Here is a 16,726-nt window from a genome sequence, read left to right as displayed (position 1 = left end):
TGATTTCCAAAGACTGATATTCCTTTAAAGGAGGAAGGCCGTAAGCAGACAAATCCTACCTTGATCCACAGGCAGTGTCCTGAACTGGACACTGGGACTATATGGCCCGGGCCCTTTGCTCGTATGAGCACGTACTTTTACATCGTATGTGGTATCTGGTTTTAAGCCAGTGAGTGTCATAGTGGTGTCAGCTGGAACAATAAGCTGCTCCATTGGGAGAAGGGGGATGTTGATGTCCCTATAAAGAAGGGTATACTTGGTGATAATGCCATTTCTCTCTGCCAGGACAGGTGGTTGCCAAGATAACTGGACGGAGGTTGAAGTAGCGCTTTCTGAGTGAAGGTTTTGAGGGAATCCAGTTGGTACTTCTTCTGGAATGGAAATCTCCTTCACCATCTCCTCCCCAAAGCCCACTTTGTTTCTGGCTGAGAGCCTAAAGACATATGATGCTCCTTTGTGGATGTCTGTAGCTGTAAAGTGATCTTCTTTTTCAGAGAACTCGAGAGTAGTAAGTGGCTCCATATCCTTGCGGCCAAATTTTAGACGGTAGCCCTGAAGAGGTCCGAATGTGTCCACAGGAGGGTGCCACTGAATGAGAGCAGTATTCATCTGAGTGTGGTTAATCACAAGCCGAGGTTTCCCTGGAACTGGAGCACATGGGATGGTGTGGTAAGATCAACCAATCTGAATGTCCACATTTCAGTCATTGCCAAATGAGGGAGTTCCACTCTACTGGTATCCCCATTTTCTTACTTACCCAAACAAAACAAAAAAGGCAATGTTTGACCTACATACCTTTGTGGAAACATGCTATTTGTCTTACTTTATTAAAGTAGGCTGAGATACTAGAATTTGATAATGGACACAAACAGAAATTATCATTGAAACAACAGCTTAAGGGAATTTTTTTGACACCTGCACATTTTAAACCTTCACACATAAAGGTTCATATCAAAGATAAATTAATTCGAGCAAAGATCAGCCAATTAGATATCACTAATAATAATAACTATAATGATTATTTATTCATTGAGTATGTGCAATGCACCGGCGCCATGCTAAGTGCATTGCATATAGTGTTCACAATTGGTTTACATTCCTGACTCCTCACTACATTCTTGGATTAGTTATTATTATCTCTATCTTCTATAATGAGAAAATGAGGCCCAGAGAGGTAGAAAATTGTCCGAGGCCAGCGTGTAACAAGTGAGAAAGCTATAAGGCAAACCCAACTCTGTCTGAGTCAATTGCTTAAATGCTTAATTGTGCTGTTATGTTGCTTAAACTTAAAAAAAAAAAAAATATCAAACTGACTTACTATGAATCTAATTTGCATTTTCTGTCTAACTTTACTATCCACATCATTCATCTTCATCAAGTTCTTCATCTGTAAAATGGGAATTATATTAAGATCTACTTTATATTGTTCTTGTGAATAATAAATGAGGAAATTCATGTAAAGTCTTAGCATGAGGTTCTGCATTCTATTAATATTAATCAATTATTCATAATCCAAATATTAAACTTTTTATGGTGAAGGGCTAGCTTCCAATGAGTACAGAATTTATTTACCTTTTAAGTTAGAAATGTGAAAAGTTCTAATCTACTCATTCAATGCATTATCATATCTGTATTTATTTTTAATGGAGAGCAATTATTCCTGGAATCCACAAGAAAAGACATTGAGGGAGGATCATCAGAATCAAAACTAAACCAAGTTAACAGAAAGAAGAAGAAAGGCCAAGTACGGTGGCTCATGTCTGTAAACCCAGTAGTTCGGGAGCTGAGGTGGCAGGATTGCTTGAGACGAAGAGTTCAAAACCAGCGGCTGGGCACAGTGGCTCATGCCTGTAGTCTCAGCACTTTGGGAGGCAGAGGCGGGTGGATCACCTGAGGTTGGGAGTTTGAGACCAGCCTGACCAACATGGAGAAACCTCATCTCTACTAAAAACATAAAAATAGCCGGACATGGTGGCGCATGCCTGTCATCCCAGCTACTCAGGAGGCTGAGGCAGGAGCATCACTTGAACCTGGGAGGCAGAGGCTGCAGTGAGCCGAGATTGTGCCACTGCACTCCAGTCTGGGCAACAAGAGCAAAACTCCATCTCAAAAACAAACAAACAAACAAACAAACAAACAGCCTGAAAACAGCTTGGCAACATAGCAAGACTCATCTCTATGGGGAAAAAAAAAAAGGCATGGCGTCACATGTCTGTAGTCTTAGCTACTCAGGGGGCTGAGGTGGGAGAACTGCTTGAGCCAAGAGTTTGAGGCTACAGTGAGCTATTGATCACACCACTGCTATCCAGCCTAAGTGACAGTGAAACTATGTCTCAAAATTATGAACGTGAAGAAAAAGAAAGATGGTAGGAAAGGAGGAAAGCTTACAGTAATGGGAGACAGGTGATAAAAAATCATACCATGGGGACATAGATTAAGGTAAAAAAAAATCACTAAAAAGATTATGAGACAATATATAGAATATTAACCTCAGAGATGGACTGATTAGCCTCTTCATTTTGTATTTCAGAAAGTGAGACCAGGTGGAGATGTGCTCTGCTCTCAGAAATATCATTAAGATATTTACTTCCTTAACCAATGGAGTAACAGTTTTGTTTCACATGCTGGGAAGATTCATAGCACGCTTATGTAACTCAGCTAACCCACAATGTATGAAAATAATACTCTCTAAAGTTTTTAGATAAATAATTACTCAATAACGTGTGTTGTGTTATATATGTAAAACATGTGTGTTGCGTTGTATATATAAAACATGTGTGTTGAAGGTAGGCCCAGGAACCATATCATTGTGTACTCACTGTGTTCCTCAGGAACAATGCATCCAGAGATCTTAGCAATCAACTAACCCTCTCAGAACACAATCCATCCATAAGTTGGAGACTGTGTGAACTATTTCATTTGCTTTTAATGTATTTACAATTATCTTAATTTTAAAATAGTACTTTAAGGCAGAGACACTGGCAGACATCAATTCCCCTTTGTATATACATAGCATTTACATGATTTGTCCATGAAAATGTCAGTGATGGTCTCAAGGATTAAACACCTGAGTCTCTGCTGTGAAAAATCCATGGTGAAATAGAGCTTTCAGCAGAGAATACAGCCTTTAATATATGAAACTCAGTTGAAACAAGTGGGTGGAAACACAACTATTAATTCTCAACATTCTCCAGGACAACAGATTAAAGATATTTATTAAAATTTTCTGAAATTCTAGTTCCAATGAACTGCATAATAATATATACACTGTGTATCCTGTTTCTGTAAGATGCATGTAAAGCTAGGATAAATAAAAATAATTTCTTGATATACCACAAATATAGATTGCATTCTAATATTTGTCATTTATGAGCATGTTCTTATTAACTGATGTTTCACTTTATAATATTGCTATGGTACACATTTGGAGAAATATAATGGGCTGGCAAAGTCTAGGAAAAAACTCACTGACTTTGTAAATGTATATATTTATTCTTCTGTGGGAGTCAAAGCTTAGGATGGAGTAATCTCTTTCGTTTTCGATGTTGGCATGACCTTTCTTATTCTGGGACAGAAAGGCTTGTTGGCTTGGAATCACAAGATCAAAGTAATGATCTAGAAAAAAAGCGTTAGCTGTAACCTACTGGCTTCCCCTGCTGTACACAAGGATCTTAGTCTGCTCTCCATTGCCAAACCCACAACAGTCATTCCTTCCCTGGGCAGAAGTTTTACTAAGCCTGAAAACTATGAGACAACCAGCCTGGAAGTGCCACGAAGCATAAAGGAAGGGCTCAGTAAAGAAATGAATGCTTGTGCAGCTTGGGGAAGAACTCCCAATTTTCACCTCAGGAGAGGCTGACCCCATGAAGGGTCACACGAAGGGATGCCCAAAATTTCCACAAGCATGTGAATAATAGAACTAGTAAATGAAGTTTAAATAGGCTGGAGTAAGGGTTTGGGACAGTTGTGGTATTTCATCCAGGGAATCACTGATAAGATAAAAAGCGGAAAAGGAATGAGGAGAGTTCTACATCATTGAATACGTAGTTAAAAAGAATTCTCCCAAACTCCACAGATTGGCAATGGAACTCACTGCATTCCTGGCTTCCAGAAACACTATAGGTATCAAACATTTACCAATAATTCACTTTGTGCAAATACTTGTACACTGGCACACAGGTATTTGAGTGAGGAAATAAAGACAGATACAGCAGGGTCCACGTTCTCTAATACAGGCATATTCTAGTTGGGAAAATAATGAGGTGGAATAGATTGTGCGATCTGTGGAGTCTGGCTCAGGTTTCTAATGCCTTAGGGTTATTCTGTAGGCTACTTTTATAGGTCATGCCAGCTGTTGGTTCAATGGTTCTGCTCACTCCAGCACTGGAGCTTGAGGGTTGGTAAGATGAAAGGGTCTTAAATAATTACTCAGGGGAGTCAGAAGGTCACTTTTTGGCCAGGTCTTAGTGAACATATTGGAAGAAGCAGAGAAGGTCCAGCTACAAAGTAAATAACTCTAATTTATATCACGACATATAAACTCTTCTCCCTTTTACATTTTCTTATTCTCTTACATTCTTTAAAAAATCTCTTAGGACTTCTGAATTGGTATATATGTGTGGTTTCCCTTTACTTTTTAGCAACTGCAATCATTGGCGATAAATTGAGGTACTTACTTGCAGTGGTTCTAAACTTAGCCCCAATTTAACCTAGTACCAAAGCAATAACAATCATAATTGACTAGACTTGGGCTAAGATTTCCAAATTCTCCCTGTCACAGTCATCTTTTGATTACCCTTAACATAGCTGTTCAATATAGTACTGAAATTCACGTAAAAATACACAGAAAATGTCAAACCAATGAATTTTCTGTTTGTTTTAACCTCAAGGCCTCAGGCAGTAAACAAATTACTACAATACAGAATAATGGGAGTATTAACAAAGAAAATACAGATATTTCATAATCACTGAAACATAAAAGCCAACATTTTCTTCAGAAGCATCCTTCAGGTTATATGAATATCCTGTAGATGATACTTAAACTATGATCAGTACTCTTGTTTCAAAGATATGATTATTTACAGGTTCTAGAAACAAGGTATAATAAACAAACACCCCACAATCAGGAAGTTTACTATTAAAATAAAATTTCACGAGAATTCCTGAATTCTTTGTGGGAGCTGTAACTAAATACCTTTACAATTATGATTATTAGGAGCTCAACGTCTGTGAGATAAATTCAGTAATTCTTCACAGTCACATAAATATCCGAGGATTTTTAATACAGTATGCAAAACAAAACAAATTGATATATTCACTAATTGCCTAGGGATAAACCATGAATAGGGGCTGCTTATGCAAAGGAAAACTAGAGGTTCGCTCTTAAAGGAATTAAATTTGGATTCTTCTACTTTCTTCCCAGGTGCAGTGGGGAGGTCTTACAAAAGTAAATGTGTAGGCATCTAAATTGCAAGCATTTTCTATCTCAGTACCGAAGCCTCTATTGATTAAGAAGGATCTAAAATAGTGAATGAAAATGCCAAAAGAATTCTATATATGAATAAGTTCTAAAATTCTAAAATGTCTACTGTATGGTAACTAAAAAGGGATGAGATGGCGTTAGTGATGTTAAAATAGACAAAATCATCCCTTTCTCTAAAATTCATATCCCTTGGCTATAAATCCTCTACTTTCTTGTCATCATAACATGACCCCATTTAATGGGCAATAGGTGAGTGGTGCTTAATATAAGACATTTCAGAGTTATTATGACATATTTATAAATGTAGGCGAAGGAAATACACGTTGTTCAATTTGAGATTCAACTCTTGGTTGTTGATGTTGTAATAGAGACTGGTTCCATAGCCAGATAGTGATCATGCCATCATGCCCCTCACTGAATACGTGTCTGCTCTGCAGGGCATTACATTAGCTTGATGTAATGGTATTTAAAAAAAAAGCCCAGAAGATTCAGCCTTGAAGGAGTTTTGCCATCTGTAATCCTGCTGCTTGAGGCAATTCCAGGTGGTAGGATGCGAGCGAGGCAAATCTTATGACATTTAGACAAAGCTGGCAGTGAGCATGGCACCTAGGAGGGCACTCAGCATCACAGCTGTTCTCTCCTTTATGCCTTTACATAGAGGTATGTTCCTAAAAAGTTGTTTGAGAAGTGATTCGGGCGGAGTAAGTCAAATCATGGTTTCCATGTCCACGGGAGATTGCTATACATGAGGACTGGATTTATTTGCAATTATCTCTTAATTTCCTCATTCTACAATGCTTGCTCTTCCTTCATGCTGGCTTTTCCTAATGTGGCTGCCCACAGTAACCCTAAAAAGCACTGAAGAAGCCTTATTCTTTAGAAGGGAGTAATTTTATACTGTTTAGCCTTCTTACTTTTCTTCTTTTTCTTTTTTGTTTTCTATCTTTTGTTCAATTTGGCTTCTTAAGAATCCCCACAGCAGGGGGTGGGGAAGACAAAATGACAAAAGGTAGAACTGTAAGTCATGAACCCAGTTTAAGATGGGAGCTCTTCTAAGGAGATTTATTGTCCAGGGAAGTTGAAATTGTTGTTTGACTTCCCTGCCCAGACCCCTTCCCTCCAGACCTTCATGGGACTTGATCCTTCACATCATTTGAGTCTCAACTTAAATAATCCTTCCTCTACAAGAACTTCTCAGCCCCTAGAGGCTGCCTGATCCTTAATTGCCTATACACTTTTACTTTTCATCTTACCACTTTCTGACATTTTATTTTATACTCCTTTCGTCACTTGTTAATTATCTAGTCCTATTCAGAAAGTAAATTTCGTAAGTGCAGATTTTTATTCTGTTTTGTTGATTGCTTCATCCCCAGTGCTGATTACAATGCCTGACACACAGAAGGTGCTCAAAGAAATAATTGTTGAATGACTGATTGAATAGTTTGGACAAATTATGCACTTGGACTATTTTTTCCCTGATCTATTTTTTTTTTTTTTTTTTGCCCCTGAACTAAAAACACAAAAGTTGACCATAGTCCATTTATTTCCTCTGATTTTATAATAATAAAAGCCTGCTAGAAGCTACCCATACCATTTAGAAAGTTAGCAGTACTATTCAAGGCACATACATGCACAGACATGATTACCTGCCCCAGTGGTGGACACCAGTTTGGGCTTGCTGCGAGCACCATCTCCTTTGGTTGTGTAGGCTGTGACCGTAAGGGAGTAGGAAGTTTCAGGCTGGAGCCCAGAAATGATCATGTCCTGAAATGACAAAACAGAATGTCACTGATTCAAAACATGCTACTAATGCCCTGGGTGAAAAACAAGGCCAGACGTCTGCCTTCATTCTGCAAATGCTCACACATCCCTTGCAGCCATGCTAAGCCCTGGAAATTTCATGCCTGAGCTCATGCTAGGAAATCTGTTTTCATGCTGATATCGAAGGGGTGTCTTCAGGCATCTTAGGAGGTAGCTCTTAGGGTATTAGTCAAAGACATGAAATCTGGAGCCAGACTTCCTGAATTCTTCAACTTTCATATCCTTACTAGCTTGGACAGACCAAGTACGTTTACCTATCTGTGCCTCCATTTCCCAAGGGAATGTTGGAATTATAATAGGACCCCATAGGATTTTATGAGTTATATCAGGTAAACTCACAGAACTATGCCTGACTTCTAGGAAGCATTCCATGAAAGAGTGATTATTTTATGCCAACAGCTCTCCACACACATCCACTGTAACGAACAGACTGCAGATGCGGCTGATGCCAGCAGTCTGTTTGATCACTATGGAAGAATTTTACCAAATGGTTGTTGTTGGACCTAGATACCCTGAGAGAGAATTTGCTTAGGGCTCTCTTATTGATTGATTGTATTATCATGTTTATTGGTTATTTGTATAGGCTATGAGCAGAAATCATTATCCACTGAGGAGAATTTTCACACACATTAAAAAGCAGCCATAAAAGCAAAGAAGACAACCGGACTTCAGTTTTACCGCATCACCAGTATGTGCTCAATTTATTTGGACTTTCTAAAAAGTTAAATACCACATACTATTTACCAAAATTCTTAGTTTTCTCTTAGTCAGGGCCCAAAGCGGTGGTGGTTATAAGACCAGATGGTCTTTGATATTCCTTTAAACTACAGGTTATGGGATTCTTTAGAGATTCTGGCTATTAACTTATTCTAGTATTTTAAGAACAAATACCAGAGCTGCATGTACACATGCGCATGCACACACACAGACACACACACAGAGCAATATAAAAACCCTTTCAGATTTTTGGCACAGCTGTGTTTTCAAATTGAATATGGATAAATTTAGGAAAATACACAATGTCATTGTCTTTCAAATCTAAAGATATTGTGACTGACGAGTGAATGAATTATATTGTATGAAATACAGTAGGTTTTTTTTTAGCAAGGCTGTAACAGATACCATAGAGCTCAATTGTTGAAGATGACTCCAAATATGACAGCTTCTGACAACAAGCTTTCTCAAAAGAGTAGGAATATCTCATTGTGGAAATTCAAGAAGTTCAGATATCATCCTGAAGAGTCACTGGAAATTTTATTATGCCAGATAAATGGGCTATTTGGGAGAGATGTTGTATTTCCAGGACCTTGGAATGGTTTCCCTAATGTTACAGAGGATAGAAAAACCAAGTAAACTACCCAAGAGCAGTATTTTAAATGACAGCAGACACACTGACTATCCCGAAAACTATGATGATTAAATGCCAACATTATTGTTTCCAAGGTTGCCCTCACATGCCACTGGAGTACTGCTGAAAAGCAGGCATGGCTAACTAGAAAAAGCAGCAAGGCTTGCTTTCATCACCAAATTTTGCAGCAAGAAATTATGCACTCTGAGCCTTATATGTTTCTTATCACGAAATTAGAGTTAACCACACACATCCATTCTCTTGCCCAGGTTGTTAGAGGATAACAGACGTAACGCAATTTGAAATGCGTCAAGTCCCCTGCGGTGGTATAATCTCAACTGGACACACCTCTATCTGCCATGATCATACCCTTTCTTGGATTACATTTTATTTCTTTAAGAGGTGGGTACACTTCCCTCCTTGGTTGTTTCAGTATGCTCTGTGAGGTGATGTGCCCAGTACTATGGCTATAATTCCTTATTCTCTTTGTTTCCTCCTGTCCTGTCTCCACTTTGCTTTTGTCCCTGACTGTTAAAAGTTGGCATACCTGAGGTTCTGTCACAGTTACTGGTCTACTGTTTCTCTCTAATCTTAAAAAACAAAAAACAAAAAACAAAAAACAAAAAAAAACTGCATTCATTTCTAAACCTTAAGTAATTATTTCTGCCCATACTCCTGATTTATTTCAGCTGTGACTTCCAATCTGCGCTCCAGTGGCATATACATTGTAAATATCTGCTGGATGTTTTCCTGTGACTACCCAGTGTTACTTCAAGTTCAAATGAACTAAAACTTAAAAATCATTCCTGGAAGTAGACTCCCCCTCCTTACTTCCGTATTTTAATGAATGGTAACACATTTGCAAAACGTATGAGCTATCTTTGACCTCTTTCTCTTCTTCAATTCTTAGCAAGTTTTTTGCCAGTTCTTCCTTTTATTGATCCTAAGTATCACTTTTTCATTTCTACTGCCTCAACTCTGTTGCATTTTTATCACTTCATGACTAAATTAGCAAAATAACTCTTTTTACCTATTTTTCTATCTGCCACCTTTTTACTCTCTAATCTATCCACTAAGTCACTGGTTTTTAAACTGCAGGTAATGACCCATTTAGTAGGTTGTGAAATCACTTTAGTCAGTCATGACCAGAATTTAAACAAACAGAAATGAAATGGAATAAACTTGAATACTTAATGTTAGTGTTTATTATACAAAATATGGTTCCATAAAATTTGTATTTTAGTTAAACATATGTGTGCATTGAATCATGACATATAAGGTATTTCTTACTGTGAGTTATAGTCAAAGAAGTTTATGGTCAAAAACGCTGCTGCACTGGCAAAGCCACAAGAACTGATACCTTGGACACAGTTACAAGATTCCCAATAAGAGTCCTGTGCATTGGCAGTAAATATTCAGTCAGTGAATGGAAGAATACCTTCCTGTCAGCCTTTAACTCATTTTTAAAAATTTCTCCTATATCGCTCTAATATTGAAGAGTTAAAGACTGACTGGCCAGCTTTTTGGCTTGACTCTTCTTTTTTTTTTTTTTTTTTTTTTTCCCAGTATTATATTACAGTTGACCTCTTAGCTCTATTTACCACTGAGTTACTTACAGAAAGCCTTCATTTATATCAAACTGTCAGGCTCACTGTCATGTGACTATACCACATGCTCAACTGTCTCAATGACTGGTTTTGCTGTGCTCAACTTAAAAAAATATATATGTTCCACCTCTAGCTCCCCAACACACACACACACACACAACTTTTTCGCTTATTCAGTCTTTAATCATCCCTTAAATTCTCAACTGAGCTTCAGGACTTCTTTTACTATCTTGGACCACTGTCTCTGAATTCATAGCTCTTATTGACACTGTCCACTAATTTATTAATGCATGGTACACTGCTGTAGGCCATATATTTTGCTGCATTATATGAAACTTTTCAGAACTTTACTCTTCCTTAGCCACTTAGAATAGAAACACTAGAAAGCAGGTGTCACATCATGTGTCCGTTGCAGTGGCACATACATAACAGTCCCTCAATAAATAACATAGAGCTTTCATTCAAATATTTTAAAAACATTCCTCCCTCAGCAAGATACTTTCTACTTCTTGGCATAATCCATTCATCATTCAAATATGTATGGGTAAAAGTGAAGAACAGCCACTTCTAGTTAGAGTTAATCAGTGCCAGATCTGTATCTTGTTATCCACTGGATATGTGACCCTGGAGTAGGATTTATGAGCAGCCTACACCAAACAATCTGACATCTCCAGTCTGCAATGCCTTCACTTAAAGCAAGCTTGTCCCACATGCAGCCCAACACAAACTTGTAAACTTTCTTAAAACATTACAAGATTGTTTTCTTTTTTAGCTCATCAGCTGTCGTTAATGTTAGTGGATTTTATGTGTGGTCCAAGACAATTCTTCTTCTTCCAATGTGGCCCAGAGAAGCCAAAAGATTGGATGACACCCCTGTATTTTAAAGCATGCTTCCTCTGACTGTCACAAAGCAGAGTTAGTAGCAGCCATCAAAATAAATATCACAAGCCCATGACATTTCTTATGTAGTCAATAGCACCATGCTGATTTCACAAAACAGAAACCAAAATAAAAAGTGCACCACATAGTGAAGATAACTTAAAAATAATTTGTTAGTTCATGCATCCAAGCAAACTGTGATGACAGATCACAAATAAGTGAAAGGATATCAGAGAAAACAAGCATATATAGTCTGCTTTTGACAAAACAGTCAAAAATTACTCACATGTTCAGTAGTATCATCAAATTCCCACTGATTGAGAATAAGAAGGTTGGAAGGAAAACAAAATAAAAAGAAAAAAATTTAAGCCTTATACAGGCAGTGTTGCCCTTCTTAGACTAAAAAAATTGAAAAAATAAACAAAGCAGTGCGTACAATAAAATTCCAGAGAATGTGTGTTTTGCTGCCACCTCCACCTCTGATTGGGAAGTCAAATTAAATAATCTTTGTTACTGTTATTGCTAAAACCAGCTAATATACTTTAAATGTATGGTTCACTGAAACATAGCAATGAAGCACAGAAAAAGTGAATATTTCTACTCATATCCTACTCATTTATTTTGACTTCTATCTTAAGTTACACAATTAAAAGTCAATATTTAGATTAATATCTTTCATTATATTTAACACTTATAGCTTCAAAGAAGTCCTGTGAGATGTAATGAAATTTCAGTGAAGAGTCAAGGAAAATAAATGAGATGGGAAAGAAAGAAAATAAACAAGAAAAATCAGCAATTAATAAAGAAAAGACAAAGAAGAAGAGGAAAAAAAGACAGAGTTGACGTTTAATGCATTTGGTATTACATAATTCCGTTAACTACCAGATTTTACAATGGAAATGGGACAGAATTACTGTTCTATAACGTAAAATATCTAAGAACCAAAGGAGAACATCAAAGCACGATGGTCATATTGTTTTCTTTTCCATAATTGTAGACTTATATGATAAAACATAGCGATGGTTTTATTAATTTTATAACTTTCTTTTTATAGGCACTACATAATAATTATTTACAAAAATCAAGTCAGTGGCCCCTTTCCAGTGTTGAAGCGGTATTATGAAGCTCTACTGCATTTATGGAAGTGGCCTTGGGGTAGATAAGTGAGCCGTGAATCCAGATCCCTTTGCTTAGAATGTTTCAAAACTGAAGAAAACATAAAGGCTTTTGAGAGTTGACTTGTATTAAGACTTGGGGGGTAAGTATTTTCCTTAGAGGCACAGGGATATTTATTGCTCTCTTTTTATTTATTCATTTATTTATTTATTTATTTATTTTGAAACGAAGTCTTGCTCTGTTGCCAGGCTGGAGTGCAGTGGTGCGATCTTGGCTCACTGCAAACTCCACCTCCCGGGTTCAAGCAATTCTCCTGCCTCAGCCTCCCTAGTAGCTGGGACTACACGGGCGTGTGCCGCCACACCCGGCTAATTTTTCTATTTTTAGTAGAGACGGGGTTTCACCATGTTGAGCAGGATGGTCTCGATCTCTTGACCAGGGGATACGTCCACCTTTACAGACAAGAATGTAGAACTGCGCAACTTGGTGCCGCAGTTTTCAACTTGCTTCATAATCTTTCTGACTTTCACACAAAGAAAGGCATTTTCATTTGAAATAAATTTCAAATATTTTACAAACTCCATCCTTTTCCCTGCCAAGTCACTAATTTCTTGGATAATGAAAGTATTCCAATGATCATAATATCCCATCCCCATGATATCTCATCACCATTTGACACAGCAAAGGTAAGCCAGTACATGAGTCATGTACAATTTTCAGGATGGTAGTTACAAGTTGAAATCTTCATCTTCCTTTAAGGAAAATATGTAAAACCCAAGTGAATTTATTATGGGACTATCTCTGAATCACCTCTAATTTTTGAAAAATTGTGAAAATTTTCAATGCTCTGTTTTAAACAACTAATTATAAAACCAGGTTGTGATACCATAGTTGCAAACCACTGCCCTAAGATCAATACAATTTCTCATATACTCAACTATTCATTTTCAGTACTTTTTTTTTTAACCTTAGTTCAACATAAGGATCCCGTTTATTCTCTAGGAAATTCTGATTTAATTTTTAATATAATTGTCACCATCTTCACTTTCTGGGACATGAAACAATGAGTTTCATCAAATATGTAATTTGATGAAGAAATACTAAATATAATACTGAGTAACTGTACCTGAATAAAAATGTCTATTCTTCAATGGAAGAAGACATACATTTAGAAATTAGAACAACTAAGTTCCAAGTTGTTTTAGCACAGAAGAAAATAGATTCCATCAGCCAAATTGCAGTTTAGAAATCTTCTCTTTGACTCATTACTAAGACAACCATTTTTTGAAATCAGAAACGCAAACTCAAATATGGTTGTAAAGGGTTGAATATCTGTATTTTAAGGAAAAAGTAACACGTTTTTAATCAGACTTGAGTGTCATTTCATTACAATTCCCTTCCTCACTTGATAGTAACTCTGATTGAAAAGATCAATATACATCAATGTGTAATGAAAACTAGAATTTTGTACAAGATTTTTTAAATGTCGAAAAACTAAAATAAGGCCAATTGCAAGATATGAACTAAGACACACTTATATAAAAATCGAGGTACATAATTTCAGAGGCTTACCTGTGCATCAGCCAGCATGACATCTTTCAGCATGGGCTGGCCCTTGGGCTCACCATTTTCCATCCTCACATAATGTACCTGGTATCCTCTTATCTGGCCATGCTGTTTATTGGGCACAGGTGAGCGCCATGAGACTTTAACAGATGTTGAGTTGACAGCCTCCACCTCGACTTTGCGAGGAGGACCACTAGGAACTGGAACAACATCATTGGATAAAAGAAATTATAGGCACTTGTCCCACCCAATCAGAGCATTTTCTGCATTTTCTTTACTTAGGTTTCTCTTTTTCAAAAAATGGGTAAACCCACTATGTTTCCTTTGAAGAATACGAACATTTTCAACCAATGAAAATGCTTAACCAATCTGCTCTACCTTTTAAGAAAAGATCAAAAAACATGACCAATGCAAAAAAAAATGGAAGAAAAAAAGAGTATCAGAGAAATAGAAAAACATGTAAAAAATGTACAAAAGCCAAGGAAGATGCTTTGAGGTTCAAAGCATTAAAGCACAAAGAGGTATAGCATTGAAATAATAACAAAAACTGGCTGTTGATTGTTGTGTGTTTTTTAAAGGTTTCTTTTTAAACAGCAGAATAAAAAGATTCTTGATTATATGGATTATCTTCTCTTTTTTCTCATATCAAAGGTATTCCATACAAAAGATGCCAAAAATTGAATGTTGAGCATCAATGTTTCTGAAATATGTAAGACAAAAAGGCAACAAAAAGAAGGGAGTTTTGAAAAGTTAACTTCAAAATGTAAAAGAAGTGACTATAAAAAGCCAAGAAAAACACAGAAGACTTTAGATGGAGGTACAGAGACGGGCTGGATTGCAAGACCATAGGAGCCAACAGTCCTTTTAAAGAGAAGCAAATTACTGCATTGAGATTTAAAAAAAGAAAGAAAGAAAAAAAGGCCAGGCCGCAGCAAAGACAAGTCTTTGGCAAAAATACTAAAGCAACCGCAATCCTGGGTAAAAAGATGAGCAGAGAAAAAAGATTACTGTTAGCCTATTGAAAGACAGCAGACCAAGACTGTGTCAGAAGGGTGCAAACTGACGTAGCGGAGGCAACATACCATCTTCATCGGTTCGAATCAACACGGACAAGCTCTCAGGGCCAGGGCCGACATCTGTATGGGCCGTCACAGTGATCCGGTATTCAGTCCATTTTTCCAGTTGTTCCAAAAGGTATTTGGTAGTGTCCGAAGGAATTCCCAAAATCTCGTGAGGCTTGTCATCTTCCCCATCCACTGCAGTATACTTGATGGAGTATTCAGTGATAATGCCATTCTGTTTTTCCACTGGTGGAGGTTGCCAACTTACCAAAATACTAGTGGAACTTGGGCTGGTGCAACTAATGTCTTGAGGAGGAGCTGACGGCTCTTATTTTGGTAGTGAGTTAAAGGAGGATTTAAGTGAAAGGACAGGAGTGGTTGAAAAAGAAAATGATAAAACAAAAGAAAAGGCAAAAATAAATAAACGAACAATAAGGACAAAACAAAAATAAGGCTATGAAACTTAAATTCTAATGACAAATTATGTACCTTGGCTTAGTAATATGAATAAACCAAAAAAATGAATTAATGACCAAAAATAATTGTTAAATAATGGGGTGGGGGGAATATGTGAAAATGAGACCTCAAGATAATGGAGCCTCAAATAAAATTACCTACCTGCGATATAAATTCTTCTTCTAAACCAATCCCTCAGTATCTCCCACCCCTACTATACTGACTACCCAGCTTCAAAAAAGTTGCAAACAGTGCTAGCATTTACTTGAGGGTCTGATGGTGCTTCACAGATGTTGTTTCCAAGCTTTCCCTTCTACATTCTAGAATGAGGATGGTTTACATACAGTACTCATTTGCGAAAGGCTTAAGTATGAAAAGTTACAGTAACTGCTAATGCCCTTCTACCAGTTCCAATTAAAAATAAGTAAGTCAACAACAAACCTAAGAGGGTTCACTCTATCTGGAAAACTGAGTTTGCCTGACCAGTTTTAATAATAATAAAAAAATGTTAACTTAACATTGATCGTAGCCCATATACAGTGAGCATGCAGAATCAATAAAGGATGAAAATGCAGAGTCCAAGGTTTACCTACCCGAGGGTAATGTCAGGCTTGTTGATTCTGACTGTAACTTGTACTTACCCTACGTCAGCTTTCAGCTTTTTAATTAAAACTCTTCTTGAGACACCATTGCTAGTGAAGAATTAGACCCCACCAGCAAAATTTGGTAAAATCAATAATAATCATTTGTCCCTTACAAAATGTCAATAAGACAATCATTAAAAAGAACTGTTTTTTTCAAACCCAAGTATCAACTGGAAAAGATATAACTTACGTGCAAAATTTCTTTCATTTTGTACATATTCATACAACATAGGGTTTATATTAGAGTTAAAAGATATACTTTCTTACTGCCCATTCTAAATTAAACTAGTCACTTTCTGAGCAATTATTTTCCATCAAATTAACCAAATATTATGATTTAAAAAAATTAAAAACCAATAAAAGACAGCACAATTACTACTATTATTTAAAACTTAATAACGTATGTTCCTAAAGAAGAACAAACAAGTGGGCAAAGATAATACAAATCCATATACACACACATATATTTTTAAAGTAATGTATATGGTACAGTGAATAAAGCAATTCTATGTTTTATATTTGAATGTGTAGTTTGGGGATTTCCCTAGACTTTGTAAATCTTAATATTTTGGAGTGCCAGGTGTATCCAATTGTTCAGGGGATTATCAGTCTTTCTTAATTTACGTGCCTTGTGTTCATTATCACAGTCAATCAAAATAAAAGCTCTCCGTATTGACAAAAAAGGAATCCTCATAGGACAGCCTTGTAAATTTGGAATAAGATTTGCAAAACCACTAGAATCTCAT

General features: G+C 36.8%; 1 protein-coding gene across 1 annotated transcript in view; it reads right to left on the bottom strand.

The window, feature by feature from the left end:
• The window catches only part of PTPRD (protein tyrosine phosphatase, receptor type D), a 550,091-nt gene that overhangs the window by 172,303 nt on the left and 361,062 nt on the right, over positions 1–16,726 (bottom strand). The window contains exons 13-17 of the mRNA XM_025359514.1: positions 14,902–15,207; positions 13,826–14,019; positions 11,424–11,450; positions 7,129–7,246; positions 60–647 (exon numbers count right to left, since the gene is read on the bottom strand). Coding sequence (XP_025215299.1) covers positions 60–647; positions 7,129–7,246; positions 11,424–11,450; positions 13,826–14,019; positions 14,902–15,207 — 1,233 coding nt within the window. The remainder of the gene's footprint in view (positions 1–59; positions 648–7,128; positions 7,247–11,423; positions 11,451–13,825; positions 14,020–14,901; positions 15,208–16,726) is intronic.

This window comes from Theropithecus gelada, chromosome 15 (genome assembly GCF_003255815.1).
Source record: "Theropithecus gelada isolate Dixy chromosome 15, Tgel_1.0, whole genome shotgun sequence".
Taxonomy (NCBI): domain Eukaryota; kingdom Metazoa; phylum Chordata; class Mammalia; order Primates; family Cercopithecidae; genus Theropithecus; species Theropithecus gelada.
Note: the sequence above shows the minus strand (reverse complement) of the source record. Positions and strands in the feature narration are given on the sequence as shown.